General features: G+C 36.0%; 1 protein-coding gene across 3 annotated transcripts in view; it reads right to left on the bottom strand.

The window, feature by feature from the left end:
• The window catches only part of LOC150107659 (calmodulin-binding transcription activator 2-like), a 790,456-nt gene that overhangs the window by 120,744 nt on the left and 645,321 nt on the right, over positions 1-24,391 (bottom strand). For all 3 annotated transcript variants that reach the window (XM_090391992.1, XM_090391993.1, XM_090391994.1), the window contains 2 exons: positions 18,827-19,230; positions 2,988-3,077 (listed from right to left, as the gene is read on the bottom strand). In XM_090391992.1, coding sequence (XP_090248118.1) covers positions 2,988-3,077; positions 18,827-19,230 — 494 coding nt within the window. The remainder of the gene's footprint in view (positions 1-2,987; positions 3,078-18,826; positions 19,231-24,391) is intronic.

Below are 24,391 nucleotides of genomic sequence, written 5' to 3'. Positions count from 1 at the left end.
TTTACTAGCAAACGTTAGTGTGTACCGTTATACTTCTCCTGAAGAAGCCAAACAGAATAGCTGGTGAAACCTTTTGACAATTTGTGCATATCATTTATTAATATCTGGTCGACGAATAAAACCAAGAAAAAGCTCAAGTTTTAATTGCTTGTTGTTTCTACACATTGATAATGTACTATTGTTTTCAGTATGAAATATCCATACTTTCATTAAAGTTTATTACTGGTTATCATGTAATTTTGTTTATAGTGAATTTCTTATCATGCTGTTTGCAATACTGTGGCTGCAATAAAAATATGGTGATGTTTTAGAACCCTGGATATTCTATCCACAAAATCTAAATAGCTATTAAAAGATGAAAAGCTAAATTAAAAAAAAAAATAGTAAATAAAAATCAATAATAAATTAGTAAGTTCCCTCTCTTAGAGACTCCACTACTATCAGCAATTATAATGCCCTTTGGCTGAAGAAATATAGATCTGAATACCTTCTAGGATGTGAATTATAATTATAAAGGATTTTCAACTGATGATGGGTCAGCCAGCTTCACATAAAAGCTACCAGTTTTTTTTTCTTTTACTTCTATAAACTTGAGGTTTTCCTTCACATAAAACAGCCAGAAAGCATATGCAATTAACAGGGGAAAATAAATAAATACATTTGTGAGGTAGATTAGTGCAGGTGGCCTCTCACAATGAGTCCTGAGACGCCATGGAGTACCATGTAATAACAGCAATAATAGCATCTGCCAGCTCCTGTCAACATTATAAAATATAAAATTATTTTTATTTTTCAACGTAATCTCTCTTAAGACTAATACATTTATTCCAGCAATGCGCCAGCACCAATATCCCGTCCCTGTAGTGGTTCTCTGTAAGATCTGCAAAATACCTCTCTACAGCTGCAATCACGAAGAAAAACGCTGATCAGCGAGGAAGAGTTTTAGTTTTAATTCCAACAATTCATAGTGGAGGTCCTTTAATTTTCCCATTGCCAAAACACCTTTGTGGGCAGGTGCATTGTCCTGATGAAAGATGATTTTTTTCTTCTGCAAACATGGTATTTTCTCACAAATTTTTTCGTCTAGTCGGGTTAAAAGATCGAATAATATTCTCTGGCTGTTGTTTTACCCTTTTCAAGATAATTAATAAAAAAACTGCCTTTAGCATCCCAAAACATCGATGCCATGACTTTTCCTGCTGATGGAACTGACTTTGTTTCTTTCGTGCTGAACAAACCGGCTTCTGACTGTTTTGCTTCTGCTGTTTGGATTATGGTGTGTAATGGTGAATCAAAGTCTCATCCATAGTAATAAATGGATGCACAAAATCAGTTTTATTCTTGATAAAATGCTCCAAGCACTGTTCACAGATTTTCATGTGAGTGTGTTTTTGATCTGCTGTGAACAAGCGAGGCACCCATCTTGCTCAAAGCTTTTTATTCGCAATTTTTAATGCAAAACATATCCTACACGTTCTTTTGAAATGCCTATAGTCTCAGCAATTTCACGCACTTTGACTCGCTGGTCATTCAATACCATATCGTGCACTTGATGAATGATTTCTGGTGTTGTTACACTTTTTTGGATGTCCTACACTTGGATCATCTTCAAGGCTGGTATGGCCACATTTAAACTCGGCAGCCCATTTCTTAATTGTCGAAAACGAAGGAGAAGAATGCCCATAAATTTTTATGAACTTTGAATGAATTTCTTTTGGATTTAAACCTTCTTTTACAAAGAATTGTATTACAACACAATACTCGAATTTATCCATTTCAAAGGCTTCAGACAGCTGTATAAAACAAACTACTTGATGGAATGACTTGCAATTTCACATGGATGTTTATGACAGATGTCCCAACTTAGAAGAAAAAAAAACTTACTGATAGTGTTGCTATCTATGGTTGAGGGCGAGAACTTTTCAGACAATCCCTCATATATTGTATGTATTTTATGTTTGCTTTGTTTTACCAAGGTAATGTGACCAAAACAGTTGTTTCATATAGGGAATGCTAAAAAACATTGGAAAAATTGAGGAATTCTGGCATTATTTGTATTGGGTGGACATATATCTTTTCTAATGGTTTGTGGCTAGTTTAAATTTTTGCAACAATTGAGAAGATAATCTAATTTATTTGTTATGCCTTTAATAAAAGGCAGGGATATAATATGTGTGCATGTGTGTTATCTGACTCCCATCCACAAAAGGCTGTGAAACAGTTTTCGTTGTTATGCGCTATCCAGTCAATTTTTGACTCTTGGTGATTTTGTGAACAAAGGCTCTCCATCCCACTTGGCCTCTTGTCCTTTCTATCAGCAATTGAAGTTCAAGTTGGTACGCTCTTTTATGCTGTCCACCCAACTCTTTGGTGGTCCTCCTCTTCTTCTCATTCCCTCAATCTTCTCCAACATAACTGCCTTTTCCAATGATTGCTACTCAGCTTACATAATTGCTGAGTAGCAATTCAACTATTTCTTTTGCTCTGTCACCCTCCTACTATCAGCATTGAACAAAGTTATCCTTCCATAGTCCGTTTTCTTTTTGCTTGTTACATAATGAAAAAAACTCTTTTGAATTTACTTTGGCCTGCTTAGTTAATTTTTTCTTATAATCAGATTTGGTGTTCTTACCATACTGGTCACCCTTCTTGCTTGCACTTTGTACTGCTCTCATGAGTATGCTTATCACCGTTTTTTTTATATTCCCTCCAAATTGTTTTTTTTTTTTTTTGTGGTTCTTGCTTTAATATAAATATAAATCTCTATAAAATTTATATAAAAATATAAATTTGATGTAATTTTTTTTCTATTTTATGCTGATTCAGAAAAATACAGAATATTTTTAAATAAGCATAAATAAGACTCTCTGTCATATTTTAGGTAGAAGGAGCATTCATGCTTTTCTGGTTATTAAACAATGCTTGATCTGCTATTTAAAACTGCAAAAATAACACAACAGTACTTAACAGTATTTTTTTTTACTTACTTGTACTTTTAAACTTATGTCCATCAGGCTCTTCATCGGATATATTTACAACATCTATGTATGAATTTGCATGATTCACCTGGTTATCACCTATAAGATGTAGTAATATAATTAAATCCGACACTTACTTAATATGTAATATATGTAATATGTGTCTATAAAAAGCTAACATTTTCAGTAATGGCCTTTACATGTTCATTACAGTACTGGAAAGTAATATCCAATATAACACTAATATATTATAATGATTATTCAGCCATTTGTGTAAGGAATGTGAGGTTTAAAGAGTGTTTCAGGTCGTAAGAGTGATATCGTTATTGAAAGTAAGAATGTAGAAAATAGTGATATGTGAGGTATGATATTTGCAAGGTATTACCAGATAGCTGCGAGAGTGGCATTGAAAGAGAATGAAGGTAAACATACAGAATGAATGAATGAATGAATGAATTAACGGATAATAAAAATGATGAGACAGATGCAATGAATGAGATCGCACCATTGATCGCATCATTGATCTTAGCTTATTAATTTAAGTATTAAATGATTACTAGTTTATATAAAATATAAGTTTATATATGTCAACCACACAAAACATTTTCTTGATGTTTTAGTATAGATGAATAGTAGTTAACATGGACAAAAACTTGGAAATTTAAAGATTTCATGAATCTTATATCCCTGTTATTCCAGCTAGAATGGGGAGTCATTCCAGTTTGTGATTTGTTTAAATTAGGTCATCCTAGTCATTAATCTTCTTTCCCTTATGGAAACATCCATTTCAATTTAAGCCTCTCACTCTCGGTAGAGAGCTTTTCTCAGTAGTCAGGCATCTTCTTCTGTTGTGTGTAGTATTGTAATATCTGCATTAAATTTAAATTTCAGCTTTCTTGTCCACTCCCAGTCATATTCTGAAGTAATCCCTCAATTATTCCTTCCAAATAACCAAGCCCTTGAATAAACAGATCAGTGTGTCAGCTGACTTCTGGTACAGTACCATGTAACTGAACCTTCAGTTAACCAAACCCTTAATTAAATGACCAGCAAACAGACTTCCTGATGCAATCAGGAAGTCTGTTTGCTGGTCATTTAATTAATGTTTAATGTTATATAAGTATTGCTGTCATAAACTAAAATTGACATGGGGGAGGGGAATTATACTGTATTGTATTAGGAACTTACTTGGAGCCTCCGTAGCGCAATCAGTATAGACAAAGCCCTTTGATCGGAAAGACCTGAGTTCGATTCCTGTCTATGACGTGAGGAACCTTTTATCTGGTATCTTTTGACTAAAGGTAAGTTAGCCCGTCGCATATGGAGGTAGAGAGGCTTTTCTCACCCGGAAACTCGAGTTTTTTGTCCCTCAGAACAGGCAAACCAGCCCTGTGAACACACATGGATTACAGTCATGAATACTTACGACAATATGTGGAAGAGATAGGGTTCTCATCACATGTCATTACACCAGTAGTTAACCATGAGTTACATCATGGTAGTCAACCTCCTAGATAGCAGATGACACGAATGAAATGGAAAGAAAAGCTAAGCAGCTTTCACAGGTCAACTGTAGACTCAACTATGCAAACATTACTGAAGAAAAAAAATTAAATTGTTTGAAAACAAGAACCAAACCTTCGAATCTCAGTGGAAACTCAACAAGAAGAATTGATTCATGTAGGGAGGTAAGTTGTGAAGATGTCTGCAAGGATAGAAAAATAAGAATACCATGGTGAAAACAAGAAGTTAAAGAAGCAGTTCTGGAAAAGAAGAAAGCACACCGAAAGTTCCTAGCAAATAAATTGGCATATGCCCTAAAACAATACCGAGGAAAATGTAAGACAGCTAAGTTCTGTGTAAAAGTAGGTAAACATGGGAAGACTTAGATAAAGAAAATAAATGAGGAAGGTGGCAAAATGTTCCTATTGAAATTGCTTAGAAATGAAGGAAAGAGCACTCTAAAAGGAATCAAAGATGATAAAGGTGACATGAAAATTGAAGATAAGGATATCCTAGATGTCTGGAGTAATTACATTGAAAGACTGCTAAAAACAAAACAAGCATGACAGAACCATACTAGAACATTTTCAAAAGGAAAGCAAAAAAAGAGTACATATCAATACTTTAGGAAAAACCATCAAAATCTTGAAATGTAGAGAAAGGCAGCTGAAGTAGATGATATTTGAAAAGAAATGCTTAATTCAGAGAGCCTGGTCAGAAAGTCAAATTTCAGATGACCAGAGTAAAACTCTAATAGTTCCCATTTATAAAAAAGGAAATAAAGCTGAATGTGAGAATTAGTGAGGAATTTCTCTAATAAGTGTTCCAAATAAGATTTATGCAAGCATACTTGAAAAGAGTTTGAGAAAGATTGTGGAAGAGAAACTTGGAGAAGAACAGGCTAGGTTAAGGTCTAATAGAGGTTGTTAAGATCAGATGTTCACTTTATGACAAATAGCTGAGAAATCACAGGAATATGAGAACTGTACTTTAGTTTTATATATCTGGAAAAGGCATATGACAAAGTGCCCAGAGAAAAGCTTTTCAAAACACTGCAATTATATGGGGTGAATGGAACATTATACAGAGCAATAAACGGTCTATATTTAAGTTTTCAGTCAGAAGTTAGAACTGAAGGAAATACAGGAAGATGGTTTCATGTAAAATCAAGGGTAAAAAAAGGATGCACATTATCTCCACTCTTATTCATCATCTATATGGATCACATTATGAAAGAAACTTGGATTGGGCCTGTATTAGAATTGGAGATGTCAACCTTACCTCTCTGCTTTATGCAGATAATGTTATATTCCTAAATACATCTAGTGCAAGTCTCCAGGATTCTCTAACTAAACTGAATAATAACTTTAACAAATTTGGCATGAATACCCAGTGAGAGATTTGGTTGTCGGGTTTTCAAGGCGATGAGGAAATGCTGGAAAGGGTCCAGAGAATATTCACAAAGGTGGTCAGCAATCTTTGGAATTTGGAGTATGAGGATAGATTGAGGGAATGTAAATTGCAAAACCTTGTGAATAGCAGAGAAGGGGGGGGGGGATATGATTGAGACGTATAAGCTATTCAGAGGTTGATATGGCAGATATTCTTCATAAAATAAGAGAAGAGGGTAAAGTGTAACAAGAAGCCATCACTGGAAATTGTATGAGGAGGTTGTGAGAAGAGGAGTGAGGAGCAGGTTTTTTCCAGGGAGGAAGCTTTTCCCACTTGGTTAGACTATAATAAATTTAGTTTAATACTTTATCCAAGTGTAAGCAAACAAAGTTTGCACCTGAAGTATTTTCAGGACTGAGGCAACTCGTGGTAAAGGTGGATCAAGCTCTCATCACTCCTTGTCTTAGTATCTCTCATCATGCAAAGCACATCTCCTTGTGGACATGTATAATGCTATGCATTAAGGGAAGGGCCACTACCCAGACCAGTTTCGACCTTTATTGAATGTTCAAGTACAGGTCAAACTCCAAAAACTCAGCATTGTTCCCCTCAGTAACAGGCTCACCCTGCCACTGAGACCTATCAGAACTGGTTGGCTCTACACCGTGGCAGGCTCACCCCACCACCGAGCAGAACCACTCATTTGTTCATATCTCATCTGAGGGGTAACTGCAACAGCGTGCCTCAGTTAACTTCATGGGCTACAGCACTGCCATTCATTACTCCCCCACCGAGGACCTGGGTGACAGTAACAGCTGAGCCTCAGTTAAAACTTAATGGGCTACAGCATTGCCATTCATCACCCAAGCTTCCAACTGGTTTCGACCTTTATTGAGGTCAGACCTAGACCCAGAGATGGTGATACTAAGGTGGAAGTAATGGAGAAGTCATATTTACCTATACGAGTTGCCAAAAGGTGTCTCACCTTATTATTATGTTGGAAATTTTTTCCCACTTGATTAGACTATAATAAATTTAGTTTAATCCTTTATCCAAGTGTAAGCAAACAAAATTTACGCCTGAAGTATTTTCAGGACTGAGGCAACTCGTGGTAAAGGTGGATCAAGCTCTCATCACTCCTTGTCTCAGTATCTCCCATAATGCAAAGCACATCTCCTTGGAGACATGCATAATGCTATGCATTAAGAAGGGCGACTACCCAGATCGGTTTCGACCTTTATTGAGGTCTTGTAAGTGGGAGCCAGACCCAGAGATTGTGATACTAAGGTGGAAGCAATGGAGAAGTCATATTAACCTATACAAATAAAGATCAAAACCAGTCTGGGTACTGGCCCTTCCCTTAATGCATAGCATTATACATGTCCACAAGGAGATGTGCTTTGCATTATGGGAGATACTGAGACAAGGAGTGATGAGAGCTTGATCCACCTTTACCACGAGTTGCCTCAGTCCTGAAAATACTTCAGGCGCAAATTTTGTTTGCTTACACTTGGATAAAGGATTAAACTAAATTTATTATAGTCTAACCAAGTGGGAAAAAATTTCCAACATATTTCTCTAAATCCAGAGTAATTTAATAATAGTCTACTGAATTTAATAATATTTAATAATACTCTACTTATACTCTACTAAATCACCTTCTACTTAATTTATTAATTCTCTAGATGACTCCATCACTATTCACCCTATCCCCATGAGTAATTTTTCTTCAGTGAAACCATTCCATATTTGAGTGATATTCCATTAATTAATCTGACACCTGGATAAGTTTCAGTGACTTTCCCCAAACGTTTGTACTAAATACATTCCACTATTCAGATGACTCATTACTATATATAGTATTGAGTCATCTGAAATATTTGCCATAATTTGGCTATTTTGGAGCATTGCTTACAAATAAACTTAATATTACCTTCATTACCTTCTTTGCACTTCATGTGACAATCAACACACACATAGTCAAACCTTCTAATTGAAATTCTATTTCTTCAGAGTTACTTGCCTCTATTTTTCCTCCTAGGTTTCTACTTATGCAAAGGAAAATAAAAATTACAGACTTTAATTCTATTACAATACTGCACTGCTCTAAACAAATCACTCATCAGATAAACTTACTCTAAAATAAAATGTAATTCAACAAAGTTGAACTTTTTTTTTTCACAATCTATATATATATAAAACAACGTCCGTCTTTGCTGTTCCCTCATAACTAGAGAACGAATTGAATGATTTTAATGATGTCTTCACTAATAGATAGAGGATATTCCAAAGATCGTTATATGCATTTTCATCGATGTACACCTCCAGATTATGGAGCAGTGATTATTTTTTTTTTTTATCTTCCTCCACTGCCCGCCTGCACATGTTCATCTAAATGTGCTACTGAACTGTAGAAAATAGGTGCATACCATGTGTGACAAAAATGTAGATCTCAATGAGATCTACAAAACAACTCCACAACAGCATGTTTATCTTCTACAGGTTATTTACAATATGCAAAAAAAAAAAAAAAAAAAAAAAAAAAAAATCATTGTGTGTCAAGGCACAATGCGGTATTGAAGCAAATGAAGAGATCGAGGTACATTGGCAGGTACTCTTATGGAGATTTCATGGTTTTTCATCTGAGCTCACCCTGCTTAGGCAAGAAACCATGGCCTAACATGAGAGCTGACATGAGTCAGACGCATCCCATTCATGGTATACATGCAGTAAATAGCTCCCCTTACCGTATTGCAGTTCAAAACATTTCTGGTCACTATTTTGTGCAGCTCTTTCATTATTATTACTATCATTATATTAATATCAGTGTTTATTAGTAGTTTTTATAATTATTAGTAGGTTTTTTTTTTTCCCCAATATGCCACAACGAAGAGCAAGTTCTATAAATCCCTCAACTACTGCGGCAAGGCATATGAGACTAAATAGACACAGTGAAATTATCGAAGTTTCTTGTAATTCTAGGAACAGTCTACTTTCACTTACAATTGTAAGATAAGATATTCCACTGATTCAACACTTATCATCAGTACTATGGCTGTAGTATGCCAACGCCGTAAAGCACTTTACATACAGACATGAATCTCCCTGAACGTGTTGTTTGAACGGAAAAGTGGAACTAAATGAAGTTGCAGCTCCTCCTGAACCATTATTATCACTCATTCACTCATGCAACATATGGAGATTCGTTAGTAGGTGTGATAGTAGAGAATCTGACAAAATCGTACCAACCTGGTGCAACCATTAAGGACGTAAGTGAGTATATTAGGGAGCAAAAGCAAAGGGTGAAAGAAATGATAGTTGTGGCAGGTACGAATGATTTGAAAGGAGATAAAATGGAAATGATAGAGGACCTGAATGAATTGTTTGAGGTAGCAAAAGAGAAGAGTGAGAGAGTTAGGATGATTAGTCTTTTGCCGCAGTATGACAGTGAAGAGTTTAGGAGGGAGGGTCATAATTGCAAATGACTTTATGCGTGGGTTATGCATGATGAGTGGTGTGGAATTTGTGAACGTGTGGAGTGAGTTCGATGGGTGAAAGGATCTATATAAGATGGATGGTTTGCATTTGAATGGATTCGGTGTAAGGAAACTTGAAAAAGTGTTGTTGAATGATGAATGTGCAGAATCAGGAAAACTAGATTTATTAAGGGAGGGGGGGTAGATATGCAGACCTTATGGAGGCAGTTGAGCGTATGAATGAGTATAATATGCCCGAGTGAATAAGGACAGCAAATCAGAATGGGATAGTTAGTATAAGGCATCAAGGTAGGGATGGGGCTAACGGGGGGTTTCTAATTCATGTATACTAATGCTAGAAGTATTAGGAACAAGAAGGAAGAATTTTTGGCCTTGGTTGGCACTTCCAGACCACAGGTTATTGGCATTAATGAAACATGGATGACTGAAGATGATATAGCTAGTGGGATTGAATGTATGTGAGGGGTATAGTGTGTTCAGGAATGACAGGGAGAATAAAATGGGGGGAGGAGTATTATTGATGATAGCTGAGGAGCTGCAGCTAAGGAGAATAGAAGTTGAATTGCAGGATAGAGAAAAGAGCACATTTCAGGCTATTTGGTGTGAGATTGAAGCTAGCAGAACAAAATATAAAATTGGGTGCTGTTATAGACCAGGTGATGGAAAAGATGGTGGAGATAGTATGCATAAGCAAATAGAAGAAATAAGTGGAAGGAGGGTAATTATTATGGGAGATTTCAACTATGGTAGCATTGATTGGAGGAAGGAGAGAACACATGGGAGGAAGGAATTGAGTTTTATGCGGTTATTAAGGGATAACTATCTGCGACAGCATGCAATGGAAAATACTAGGGGTCAGAGAGTGCTTGACCTAGTAACTGCATTTGAGGATTTGGCTGTAACGAATATGACCACATTGCCACCAATTAGAGAGAGTGATTATAGGGTCTTGACTTGGGAGGTGGCTAAAGGTGTGGATTTTACAATTAAGACAGGATACATGTGGAATTATTGGGCTGGTAAGTATGACAAGCTTAGGAGTTTGATTGGTTCAGTGCCATGGCATGTAAAACTGCAAGAGCTGAATGTTGATAGTGAATGAGAGGCGGTTAAGAAGTTTTTGCAGGAGGCAATGGCTGACTGTATACCTAGAGTCTGAATAATAAATCAAGCAGGGGTTAAATGGATGAACAACAACATTAAGCTTGAGCTGGAAAAAAAGAAACAACTGTGGAGAAAATTTAAGGAGAAAGGTGACCTGCAGGCACATGAAAGGTATAAAGCTCAGAAGGGTAAGAAGTGTGGTAAGAAAAGCAAAAGTGGATTATGAAAGAACATTAGCCATGCAGGCTAAAGAGAATTCCAAACAGTTTTTTCGATATGTTGCAAGTAAAAGAAAAAATGTATACGGCAGATTGATTTTAAAGAATGCCGATGGTAGGGAGGTAACCGAATCAGTTGATATAGTAGAATCACTGAGTGAGCACCTTGCAATAGTATATCATCCAGGTGGTGACATTGCAGAAATAGAAGAACCAACAGCTTATACGGGAATTGTGGTGAATGAAGTGGAGGTGAATAGTCTATTACAAAACCTCAATGTCAATTCATCTGCGGGATTGGATGGTTTTCCAGCTCATGTAGTACGAAAAGCGGCTAAAGAATTGTCAGTGCCTTTGACCATTTTTGTTTAATTTGAGTCTCGGATCTGGGTTATTCCCAAGGGGGTGGAAAGAGGAGAAAATAGTTCCACTGCATAAAGGAGGCTCCAAGACTGCTGTTGAAAATTACCGGCCGATCAGCATATCAGAAATGGTTGTCAAGGTCTTGGAGAAAATAGTCAAGAGGAAAATACAAGATTGGATAGATGAAAATGGGATACTCTATGGGGGACAGCATGGTTTTGTGACGGGTAGATCATGCCTCAGTAACTTGCTCACGTTCTATAACACAGTGATGGTTGAACTGGATAAGGGTAACGGGTTTACAGTGAGTAGAGTCCAAAAGACGGCCTGTGACTAGCGGTGTGCCGCAGGGTTCTGTTCTTCGACCGCTACTGTTTAATTTGTTCATTAACGATATAGGAAAGGATCTGAGAGCAACTGTGCATCTTTTTGTGGATGATGCAAAGTTAGGTAGAGCAATAGTCAATGCTCGGGATGTCAAAATTTTGCAGGATGATTTGGATTATTTGGAGGACTGGGCTAAGGAGAATGGATGTCAATTTAATGTGGAAAAATGTAATGTTTCGCATTTTGGGGTGAAAAGATTAGCAGCAGTATATTACATTGGTGGAATTATACTCCAGGAGATTGACGAGGCCAGAGATTTGGGAGTGTTGGTGGATAGGGAGTTGAAATTTAGGGGACACATAGCAAAAATGGCAAAATCAGCTCATCAAATCACTTGGTTGCTGAAAAACACTTTAACGAGCAGAGACAAACAGATAGAGATTTTGTTTCTCTGTATCGAGCCTTGATAAGACCCCATCTAGACTACTGTGCCCAGATATGGGTGCCAGGGTCTCTTCTTGATGGGGGGGGAGATGGAGAGGATCTAGAGACGAGTAAACAAGATAATAGCAGGACTATGGAATGAACCTTATGAGAACAGGTTGAAGATTTGTGGGTTGCAAAAATTGGTCGATAGGCGTAAAAGGGGTGATATGATTGAGACATTCAAATTACTGAAGGGTTTCTATAAGATTAATCCAGAAGATATTTTTGAGAATAGGACTGGTAGTGGGAGGACTAGGGGCCATCCATGGAAGCTTGGTAAGAGTGTGGTTAGCAAGGGTGTTAGAGCTAGGTTTTTTACTTGGAGAGTGGTAAATGAGTGGAATAAGCCGCCAGAGTATGTTGTCGGTTCCATGACTGTAAATGAATTCAAGGTGAAGTATGATAGATACTGTATGAATGTTGAATAGTTGTTCTTGACATAATGTTGGTCCTCCCTTGACGAGTCTAAGGAATCCTTGGAGCTGCCCGTAATAATAATAATACAAAACAAAGCAAAGTCCGTTTTCAATGTTTGCTTATAACTCAAGAATGAATTGAATGATTATGTTTTTACCAATAGATAGAGATTTTGCCGTGAACCTTTAATGCAAACATAAATGTTGAAATTTGTAGTTCCATGAAATTCATTAAATATGTATGCAAGTATATCAACAAGGGCTCAGACAGAGCTACATTTTGTTTGCAAAATGAACGTAGTGAAGTAGATCTATATTAAACTGGAAGATATATCAGTACCTCTGTAGCCATTTCAGATTTTATCTTTTGATATTCATGAGCACCATCTAAAGGTAGTTAATCTCTAAATGGTCAAAGAGTATACTTCACAGAAAGTAATGCACTCAGATAGTGGAGTCACCAAGGGACACAACATTAACAGCCTTTTTTAAGCAATCCATCAAAGATAATTTTGTCCAAACACTGCCCTATAATGAGGTACCTAAATACTACACCTGCCATTAAAACAAACTTCAACAAAGAAGACAGGGTGCCAACGTGGACAGTAATTCTGGTGTGAAAAAGAGCAATGCTCTAGGTCGTGTTTATAGTGTACACCCCAATAATGCTGAATGCTTTTATTTATGAATGCTCTTGATGCATGTGAAAGGACCAATATCATTCAGTGACCTAAGAAGTAAATAGTGAAGTATATTCGACATACACGGATGCATGTAAGGCTTTGAATTTGATAGAAGATGATTCTCACTGGTCCGACTGTCTTGGTGATGCAATAATTTCAAGCTCACCATCATTTTGTGCCCTGTGTTTGCTGTAAAGTTGGTTCACTGCACCATGACTGACACTGATCACTATGGTCAACTTACAAAAATCATTTTTTGGAAGATATCTTACACCAAGAATGTTCTACTCATTCTCGGACTCAGTTTAATGAAATAACATACAATGAGGAATTACTAAGACTGGAATCAATTATTAAATCAATAAATGACAAAAGTATTAAAGATTTTGGTCTTCCAATACCAAACAATTTTTTATCTACAGATTTAATCCAGGAAACCTTATACAATATCAATAAACTTTGGGATTTATTAAGTAAGCACAAATAATCACTAACTTCAGATCAAACTGAAGTTAGCGATTTTAACAAGCTATGAAAACCAATCAGGGAAACTTTTTCCATGGATGCTCCAGGTGGAACTGAGAAAGCATTTTTACTAAATTTGTTATTAGCTAAGTTGAGAAGCCAAGGTAAAATCACTATGGCTGTGGCATCCTCAAGTATAGCCATCTATATAGCCATTCTGGTTGAACTGCTCATTCTACTTTCAAAGTACCACTTATAAATGTGATTAATGATACACCTATGTGCAATATATCAAAACAAAGCAATCTGTTGAACTTATTACAAAATGTTTCTTTGATTGTTTGGGATAAATGCACAATGTCCCATAAAACATCTGTTGAAGCAGTCGACAGAAACAGATGGTCAAAGAATGAGTGGAATAATTGTTTTATTCCAGTGATTTTCGACAAACACTGCCCATCATATCGCATGGAACCAGGGTACATGAAGTGAATGCCTGCCTTAAGAAATTGTCACCATGGCATGATATAGAGAAGTTTTCTCTCAAAACAAATGTGCTTGTTCATCTACATAGAGACTCTAATGCACATTCCTTCTCCTCAAAATTGTTAAAAATTGGCAATGGTGAAGTACAGCAAAGAGACAGAAAAATTATATTAACACACCTAAATATTGGGAAAATTGTCCAGACCGTTGTGCAATGTCTACCCATCTATTGAGAACATAACAGAAACGTCACCTTCTTGGTGACGTTTCTGTTATGTTCTCAAGTTATGTTTCTCTTTCAAGAAGAGAGCTATCTGTGCACCTCAAAATGATGGCATGTCAATAATGAATGAGTTGGTTCTTAATAGGGTTAATGGATCTGTTAGTGTTTACAAATTAGTAGATACTCCTGTCGATATAAATGATGCAGTTCATTTTCCCATGGAATTTTTAAATTCATTTAATCCATCTGGATTGCCTGGTCATGAAATTGACACGTTAACTGCCAACTATGAGTATACTCATAGTTGGTATATGAGCCTCACAAGCCAACTACGAATATACTCGTATGCCGATTATCAACCTCCTATGCCAAGCACGAGTTAACCCGTAGTATAAGCACGTTAATTTGGACCCTTGGCTTGTGAATAAAGCAGAGAGCACATCTGGGGGCTTGGTAGAAGGAAAATAATTTCAGCAAAAGCATAGTATAAGAGGTACTGTTGAGTAAACTGTGTATTTATTAATGCAAATAAAACAATTTTTTGAAGTTTTTTCAACATATACATATATTTATATACGATATATCATCATCTGAGTCATCGCTAGAGTCGTCTGTAGGATTATAATCATCTTCGGAATCGGAACCAAATAATTCATTCCATTCATCATCGCTCATATTAGCGTAAGCTTCTAATTCTTCATCAGTAAGCTTTCTTTTACTGGCCATGGCATAATTGAAGGTTTTTATTTAGATAATTTTAAATAACTGTAAGACTAGACACAATAAACCTTACCGCACTGAATGCCACTGACTCTGAACTCAAGTTACATAGTCGTCAGTGCATGTAAGACATAGGTGTGTGTGTGGGGGGGGGGGGGGGTGATACGAGATTACTCTAGTTGGCGTATGAAACAAAATTATGTCTGATAAGCCAGCTACGAGATAACTCGTACTGACCTTGTAGAAGTGAAAGTGTTTGGCATGAGGTAACAAACTATGCCCGAGGAGCGTGGCAGTGAACATGTTAAAATGAAAATAGGTGTTCCTATTATGCTGCTCCAAAATCTGCACCCTTCCAAATCTTTGCAATGGTAGGTTTCAAGTAAAATCATTGAAACTGAATATGGGAGAAGCTGTGATATTTACAGGTCCTGGTATCAGAGAAATTGTCTTCATTCCTCGGATATCCCTCATTCCTTCATTTGCATTCAAATGAAGGAATGAGGGATATCCGAGTGAATGAATGAGGGATATCCGAGTGAGTGAATGAGGGATATCCGAGTGAAATTGTATCCATTTGAATGCAAATGGATACAATTTGAATGCAAATTGTATCCATTTGCATTCAAACGGTTACAATTTCCAATAAGAGTTTGCTCTGCATTGACAATTAATAAAGCCCAAGGACAGACCCTTAGATATGCAGGTTTAGATTTAAGAGGTGAATGTTTCAGATATGTAGCATGTTCTCGAGCTAGCAGTGCTGAGAATTTAATTATTTTTGTCGAGGATGATGAAACTTCTAATGTTGTTTACCAAGAAGTGTTATAATGTTCACAATTCTACACCAAGACAAAAGCACCAGAAGCTAATACTCAAGTAAATACCCTGAAGTGAACTGCTGGCAGTATAAGTTCACCTTGATGAAGCAGGAGGGCTCAGCTAATATAATACAATACAATATATAAACAATCAAAATTAAGGAGCTCAGAAAACTTGCTTCTTCTAGTTTTCATACACATGCCACCTATCTAGGATAGATAGGTGGTGTGTTTATTTAGTATAGCCTACTTAATAATAATAATTATTTTAGCCCACTGAAAGACCTGGAGCATATATGCATCTACTGGTCTTATAACATGTGTCTATAAAATCAATTTTTATATTAAAAAAATTCATTAAAAATTGCTTCAAACTGACAAAATTAAATTTTCTTTGATTTTTGACTAATCTTTCAGTTTACCAATTTTTTTAAAAAAATATTTTATTATTATTATTATTATTTGACACCTCTCAGAAGTCCAAAGACTCATCACAGGAGCGAACTCTAATCCGCTGCACATTTCACTGTCTTCCTTATTACTCAATTCTCCAACCACACTCAACTAGTACTACTGCTACCATCAATGCCATCTACTACCCACTACCACTAACAACAATATTTTTTGTCTGTAAATTGCACGTGTTCTCATGGCTGATTTGCCTGTATGCAGGATGAAAAACCCGATTTTCCAGGAGCAAAAATCCTGCTATCTCCATATGAAATTGGTGAACTCATCTTCAATCGAAAATGCTCATGTAAAGATTCCTCTTATCACGACAGGAATTGAACACAGGCCTTTTCCAATTGAAGGATACAATGTTCTGTTCTTCCAATTGCACTACGGAGCTGCTTTTATTATTGTAAATACTGCAGATCTACCACAATAGAGCTGAAAATCATCTTGAACTATAATTAGGATGTGAAGCCACAAGGAATCTGGATTAATCTGTGTTACTATAAATATAGGATTGGTATCTGAGTTTTCTTGTTTTCTTTATAGATCATATTATTTATAGATATTAGCCAATGTGCGAACTATAACAGAAACTTTGTCACACTAATAAATAAAAATTTAGTAATATAATATGCTGGGCTGGATTTAGGTTTAAGGAACACATCTGTTATAGCCATTGCCTTTTTTTTAGGCATATCTATTTTTGTCAATTTATTTTTTACCTTGTATGCTTGACAAAAAATGCATATTTATACAGGGTGCATGTTTATTTAAAATTCCACGTAAAACTTTGAGGGGAGGTAGAGAATATCAAAATCAACCATATTCATATAGGAAAGCATGACTGGAAACGCCACCCGAAAGTGATAGGTGGGCTGTTCGCCAGCAGTCCAGGTGAGCAATTGGGGCTTCCTCATTCAAGATTTTGATGTTGTACGAAGAACATGGGTTATTTTACGAATGCTGAGATGGCAGACATGCACCTCATTTACGGGTTAGCTGATGGTAATGGACGAGCCGCTGTACGAATGCATTGCGAAAGGTACCCAAGCAGATATGTACCGCATCACCAAATGTTTGCACATTTGCATCAGAATTTTTGTGACTATGGATCATTCAGGGATTGCAGGCATGATAGTGGGCAGCTACGATTGACGTGAAATCCCTCCATGGAAGAGGGGGTGTTGCATGCGATCAATAATCCAGAGACAAGCACAAGTGCCACTGCCTCTGCTATAGGAGTATCTCGATCCAGTGTATTGCACGTTTTGCACTCTAAGTACTTACATCCATTTCATCTGCAACGGGTCCTGTTACTGATGGCCGAAAATTATCCTCGACATGCGGAATTTGCACAGTAGTTTCTGCAGAAAAGTGCTGTAGACACGGATTTTCCAACTTGTGTTTTGTTCACGGATGAAGCTTTATTTACCTGTGAAGGGGTCTTCAATCACCACAATGCTCATGTGTGGACCAATGAGAACCCACACGCTGTGCGATCACATGCTGCACAACAACGCGTTGCTATTAATGTATGGGCAGGTATTGTCGCTGACTTTTTAGTCGGCCCATACCTGTTACCACCCCGACTGGACTCCCAGAAGTATCGGACCTTTCTGGAAGAAGTTCTGCCAGATTTACTGAACAATGTTCCAATGACTGCGCGTTGGCAGATGTGGTTCCAACATGACGGGGCTCCAGCCCATTTTGTGCATCAGTATTTGTTATTAGTTATGCCACTACCCAGACTAGTTTCGACCTTTATTGAGGTCTCTTCAGTGGGAGCCAGGCCCAAGTTGAGATACCAGGCAGAAGCATTAGCAGCTCATCTCTACCTATAGGAGTTGCAAAATGGTGTGCCACCCATTTTTTAATAAATTACTCTGGATTTAGAGAAAGATGTTGAAAGTTTATTTTTCACTTGGTTAGATTATAATATTATTATATTATAATAATAATATAAAAGTTTGCGCCTGAAAGTATCTTCAGGACTGGGGTAAGGTGGTACAACACCAAGGCTCGTTGCAAAGGTGGAGGTGTTTTGCATTATAGGAGATACTGAGACAGGAGTGTTGGTAGCTTGCTCCACCTTTGCAATGAGTTGCCTTGGTGTTGTACCACCTTACCCCAGTCCTGAAGATACTTTCAGGTGCAAACTTTGTTTGCTCACACTTGGATAAAGGATTAAACTAAATTTATTATACTCTAACCAAGTGAAAAATAAACTTTCAACTCCAAGTATAGATGTTGTTCATCCAATCACAAGAATTGATATTCAATATCAGAGAACACATGAATAGTGGGCATAATTTGTTAGATGTATGATTGGAAAAGCAACCTACATCTAACAAATTATGTCCATTATTCATGTGTTCTCTGGTCTAAACTGACCGGAGATCACATACAATTGATGAAACTGGCATATGTAGTAATGATTAATCACCTATCCTAGCAAAATTAGTTGGCTATAATATGCCATTAGGCCTAATAATTAATGGGAATCAACAAAGGATGGTATTTTTTTTTATAAGACATTATTTTTAAGGTAAGGATCCAAAGCCTTAAGCTCAATATAGCTTAGGACATCCATTAATTTTACTTTTTATTATGAGTGGGCTCCTAAGTTAGGATATACTTGTCTTAATCCTCAATCCAGCCATTACAAATTTCTATCTTATTTTAACTTACTGGTATCCATCATTTCTAATGGAGAATTTGATCTTTCCTCCTTGACCTTGGTAATTAAATCTATTTCATTGAGATTTAGGTGGGAATAGTCAGAATAGTTTGTGCCAAGTTGAGACAGTTCAGGTGGTGTATGATTTAAGGAAGAGTTCTTGGAAGAATTTGAATTAGAATCCAATTTCAAACTATGACTAATGCCACTATCCACTGAAGAACGTTTCACCAAGCTAATATGAGATCCAGGCAAAAGTTTAGCTCTGCTTGCAGGTGTGATGACTACAGTGCTTGATGGCAAAGCTTGAGTTGAAGGGGAAAATTTGATGTATGCTGTGCTCAATGGAAAGTCAACACTAAGTTTACGAACTTTTGCATCAGGTACAGCCATAGTATCTGGACATCTAATGGACCTGGATTAAAAGAAAAGTACTGACTGAATCATTTCATAAAAGGTATATTTTTTTGGAAATACAGTGAAATGTAAAATAGTTTTATAATCCTGAATGATGCATGTGATAAGCAACTAATTTAATATATATATTAATATTGTATGGTACAGATGCTTATTAAGAAGAGTAAAATAAGGCTGATTCAAACATTGTTGAATTTGTATCAGTGGCAGCTAGTACATAAGCAATGCAACACCCCCAATGGAAAAACGAAAAAATTAAATTTTGTTTGTGTTTATAAATAATAACAACAATGCTTACAACATGTTAAAGGTTACAGCTTATGTTTTAACACTGACTGAATAGTTAATAATTAGAAGTGTTCGATTAACGGTTTAGATTACAAAACAAATCTAATGCATATCTAATGCAGTGTCAGAATTATCATGTTCAGTCAATTGCGGCTAGACTCGCCAATAATTGTTTACACTTGACACTGTCTGTAACAAGTGAATCTGACACTGCTCGTTGAGCAGTGTCGCTACAGATAAATTGTATGCTTACCTGCATTATTTCTGTGAGATACGAAACTTTTATTATTAGTGTGTTCATGGTGAGGGTAAAATATTTTTGGTAAATCTTATTTTATTCTGCTAACATATAATTATTTATTTATTATAGATACAAGGCTGAATTATGACGAGTGTCACTGTTGAAAATATGAAAAGAATTATATTTTCTCAATTGTTGTTACATGAAAAAATAGAAATAAAAAATAAAGATTGTCCTACTCCAGATATTATTATTAGCCAGGAAGGAATAAGTAATCAGGTCTTTTAATAGTGAGTGGCATCAAAAAATTAAATGACTTTGTCCACTATCCACTTCAGTGGATAGTGGACAAAGAAATGCAAAACTAGAAATGCTTTATTTTGTTTTCCTTGTTTGCTTTTTTGGCAGCAATACTATATGGACTCAAAGTGGTTTTACAAATATAAACAGAATAAAGAAAAATGTGAAAAGCATCAAAATTCTTGAAAACACATGGAAAATGCTATTTCGTTTTCATTATTAGGACAAGTTAATATTTCCGAAAAACTTAGTGAGGCTTACAGAACATCAAAATTGAAACATAATGAAGTGAAGAAAAAAAATATTATCGAATTCTCCAGGTGATTTTCCATTTCTTGTTTCTTTCAGGATGATTTCTAATTCTTCTTTTGTTATTTCCTTTTCATTATCATTAAATGTTTGCCAGTTATCTTTTTAAAAATATTTATCTGTCCACAATTCTGTATAGAAATTTAGAAATTCTTCTAATTTCAATTTGGTGTTTAATTTTGTTTTCTTTAGTATCTGTATTTAAGTGTTTCAAACTCTTATATACATTGGGTTTTATTTTATATAAATCATGTTCTAAATTAGAAACAAATTTGTTCCATGATTCTCTATGTCTTTTTCTGACTTCTCTTTTAGCTATGGCTCTTATTCTTTTATATTCTATTTCACCTTCTAATCTTTTACTGCTTAACCATTTATGATAGGCTTCTTTTTTTTTCTTCTTTTTGATTATTTCTTTGATTATTTGGAAGAAAAATGCACTGATGATTATAGGAAGAGACAGGCAGGATATTTAGTGGAATATTAATATGGGCCAGGAAATGTGGAGGATGATGAGTAGGAAATAATTATGCAGATTTTGGCAAGTGCAAAGTGAGTGGCGATCAATATGGAAGATTTTAACTATAGCAAAATTGGACAGAGGAGACATTGTAAGAGAAGTAAATTTCTGGAATTCTTGAGGGACGAATGTCTTAGGGAATGAGTGGTAGCAGGAACATGAGAATCAAGTTTTGGATTTGATCTTAGCATCAGGGGATCTGATTATAATAACTAAGATGTCATGCTTGCTTCTCACCTTCCTCTAGATGGTTAAATTGACTATGTACTCTTGAATTAGATGATGAATAGATGTGCAGAAGTATCAAGGAGAAAGGAATTTATGTGGAATTATAAGGTATGTGATAATAATATAATATTGATATATTCACAGAAATCAGCATTGCTAATATAGTCATGGAAATCAGCTCTTAAGGCAATTCAATGGGTAGAAATTTTGAAGAGAGAGAGAGAGAGAGAGAGGGAGATCGGCAGTGCATAAGGGCCAATTAAGGAATATTTATTATAACCAATAGCAAACTGCATAAGTTGAGAAAGATATGACAAAATATGGTGTAAAATGAATGAGTAATTAAATCACATAGGACATGCCAATGAAAAAGAGGTTATAGAAAAAAGTGTGTGTGTGTGTGTGTGTGTGAGAGAGAGAGAGAGAGAGAGAGAGAGAGAGAGTGCGTGTGTAGAGAGAGAGAGAGAAAGAAAAATGGAGAGCAGTTGCATGAGGAATAAAAGACTCACAGCTAGTAAAGTGACTGGTATAGTCACTTTCTTGTGTCAAATGAAAAAAAGATAACATAATTTGGTGTAGAGTGGATGACTAATGAAATCAAACAGAAACTGCAGATGAGAGTTATAAAAAATATATAGAGAGAGAGAGAGAAAAATGAATAGTAGTTGATTGAAGATTATGACTCAAGGCCAGAATGACTAGTATAGTAAAGAACACAAAACTGAAATATAAGAGAAGAAACTAGCACTGCAATCCAAGAAAAATTCTAAGGAATTCTTTCATTTATGTGGCAAGTAGCAGTAATAGTAGTAGTAGTAGTAGGTAGTAGTGGAAAAATGACCTTGTTAGATGAAAACAGGGGTAAAATGTGACCAAAAATGATGACATAGTGAAGTTGTTTAATGATCATTTTATTGGGATATTTCATCCTTGAAAAGCAGGTTTTATTCCTAGGGTGATGGAAAGTTAAAGGTTTAGAAGTGCACAAAGGGAATGTATTTTGAATGCTTACTCTGAAACTCAATCTAGCAGTGGGTAAATAGGATTTTGTCATGTGTTTTAAAACATGTGAACGAACTGACTGACCTAGCCATTCGATGAAATCCTTGCTCCTGGAAAAGTTCCTAAAGAGCAGAAGGAGTGTCAAACTATAGAATGAATTTTTATTTATTTTGTAGTTGTAAAGATTTTGGAGAAATAAGTGAATCAGTAAGAATTTGTTAAAGAGCATTTCTTGATTCAGGAATATGCTAGCCTTTTATAATAAAGTAACAAGAATGGTTGATAAGGGAAAGGCATATACTAACTTTTTTTTTTTTTTGGATTATGCAGTTACTAAAAAATAATTACCTGAGGCAGCATATGATGGAATGTGCTAGGGGTCTGAGAGTGCTAGATCTAGTAACTGCATCAGAGAATTTGTCTATAACCAATATGGCCACACTGCCACCAACTGGTGAGAGTGATCATATGGTCTTGATCTGGGAGGTGGCTATCAATGTGTGGAAATTTCAGTTAAGAGGAATTACTGGTAAGTATGACAAACTTAGGAGATTGCTTGAATCAGTGCTAGGACAAGCGAAACTGCCTTGCAGTTTTGCATGTCATATTGATGTTGATAGTGCATTGGAAGTGGTAAAGGAGTGTTTGAGGGAAGTAATAGCAGACTGCATGCCTAGAGTCATGAGAATAAATCAAGTGGAAGTTAAATGGATGAATACTATCATTAAGCTATAGCTCAAAAAAAAAGAAAAATTTGTAGAGGGAATTCAAGGAGAAAAGTGACCAGCAGTCCCAAGAGCAGCACAAAGCATAAGTCAGAAAAGTAACCAGTGTAGTCAGAAAGGTAAAAGCAGAGTATGAAAGGAAATTAGCAATGCAATCCAATAATAACCCCAAAGAGTTCTTTCAGTATGTTGCAAGTAAAAGAAAGAATGCATTTTTGAAAATTATGGAGACAACTACCGTGTTTGAATAAAAATTTTAGTTTAATATAACTAAAATCTACATTCGACGTTTCAACCTTTATGTCAAGGTCATCTTCTGGAGCATACAACTATACACAGAAAACAAACTACACTACAATCCAACTGGTTTGTTGAAGTTACTGACCAACTGCTACAACAATTGTTGGCCTGACCTCTGGTGAAAAAAAAAAAAAAAAAAATTACATCAACACTAGAGTCCTATTATTAGTGTTATCTGTTGTTGTAGACATACACTGGGCGCAACAACAAGTCTATGTATCTATCTATATACATATATTAACATCATGATTATAAATGTACATTCCAGTCAGTTGGTATGGAATGGTTCCTAATACTAGCTGAAGATTGGCTAGAGTCCTGACTTATGCTGGATTTTATATATTAGGTGGGCTGAATGTGTGCCATCCAGATCCTTGGAATTTTCATGCCATCTTTGTTGTTGATATTTGGGTGGTTTATCAGGATTTCGCAGGCATCCTTAAATTTCCTTTCATACCTTTCATAGACTTGTTTTTTGTGTGGTGTAAAGAGTGGGTTCTTTTCCAGTTGATTTGGTGTAAGGTGTTGAGCGTGTGATCTGAGAGGCCTGCTTCACCATAATGGTTATATTTAATGTGTCTAATGTGTTTTTTCTTGCTTATAGGGATTATCCATCCTGTTACACCAATGTATGGTAAGTTACAGGTGCAGCAGATACAATAGACTCCAGTCGATACAAAATTAATAATGGAAAAAACTCACGTACAAAGATTATTTAATAGTATAATTTTCGCCTGTGTGTCACAGGCATCTTCAGTACATATTTATATACTGAAGATGTAGATGTACTGAATATGTACTAAAGATGCCTGGGACACACAGGCGAAAATTATACTATTAAATAATCTTTGTACGCGAGTTTTTTCCGCTATTAATTTTGTATCGATATGTCTACTCACGGTATACCTCTTTTAAAACTTAATAGACTCCAGGATGTGCCAATGGGAGGAGAGGAGTTGAATATGGTTTTAAGTTTAGTGGGTGGTTTAAAGGTGGCATTGAGGTTATAATGTTGTAGGATTCTGTTGATTTTTTCTGATAACCCTTTAATGTATGGGATGGCTATGGTTTTACTGTAATCTAGATTTGTTTTTGTTGTTGTTGGTTTATGGAGTATTTTATTAATAGTATTTCTGTTATAGCCATTATTTATGAATGTGTCGCTGATGATTTTTAGTTCTTATTTCAGGGCTTGCTGGTTAGAGCAAATTGTTGTAGCTCTGTTTTTAAGGGTGTTAATGACTCC

This window comes from Typopeltis vanoorti, chromosome 4 (assembly GCF_054136105.1).
Source record: "Typopeltis vanoorti isolate ZY-2024b chromosome 4, IOZ_Tvanoo_1.0, whole genome shotgun sequence".
Lineage (NCBI taxonomy): Eukaryota > Metazoa > Arthropoda > Arachnida > Uropygi > Thelyphonidae > Typopeltis > Typopeltis vanoorti.
This window is presented reverse-complemented; position numbering and strand designations above follow the sequence as displayed.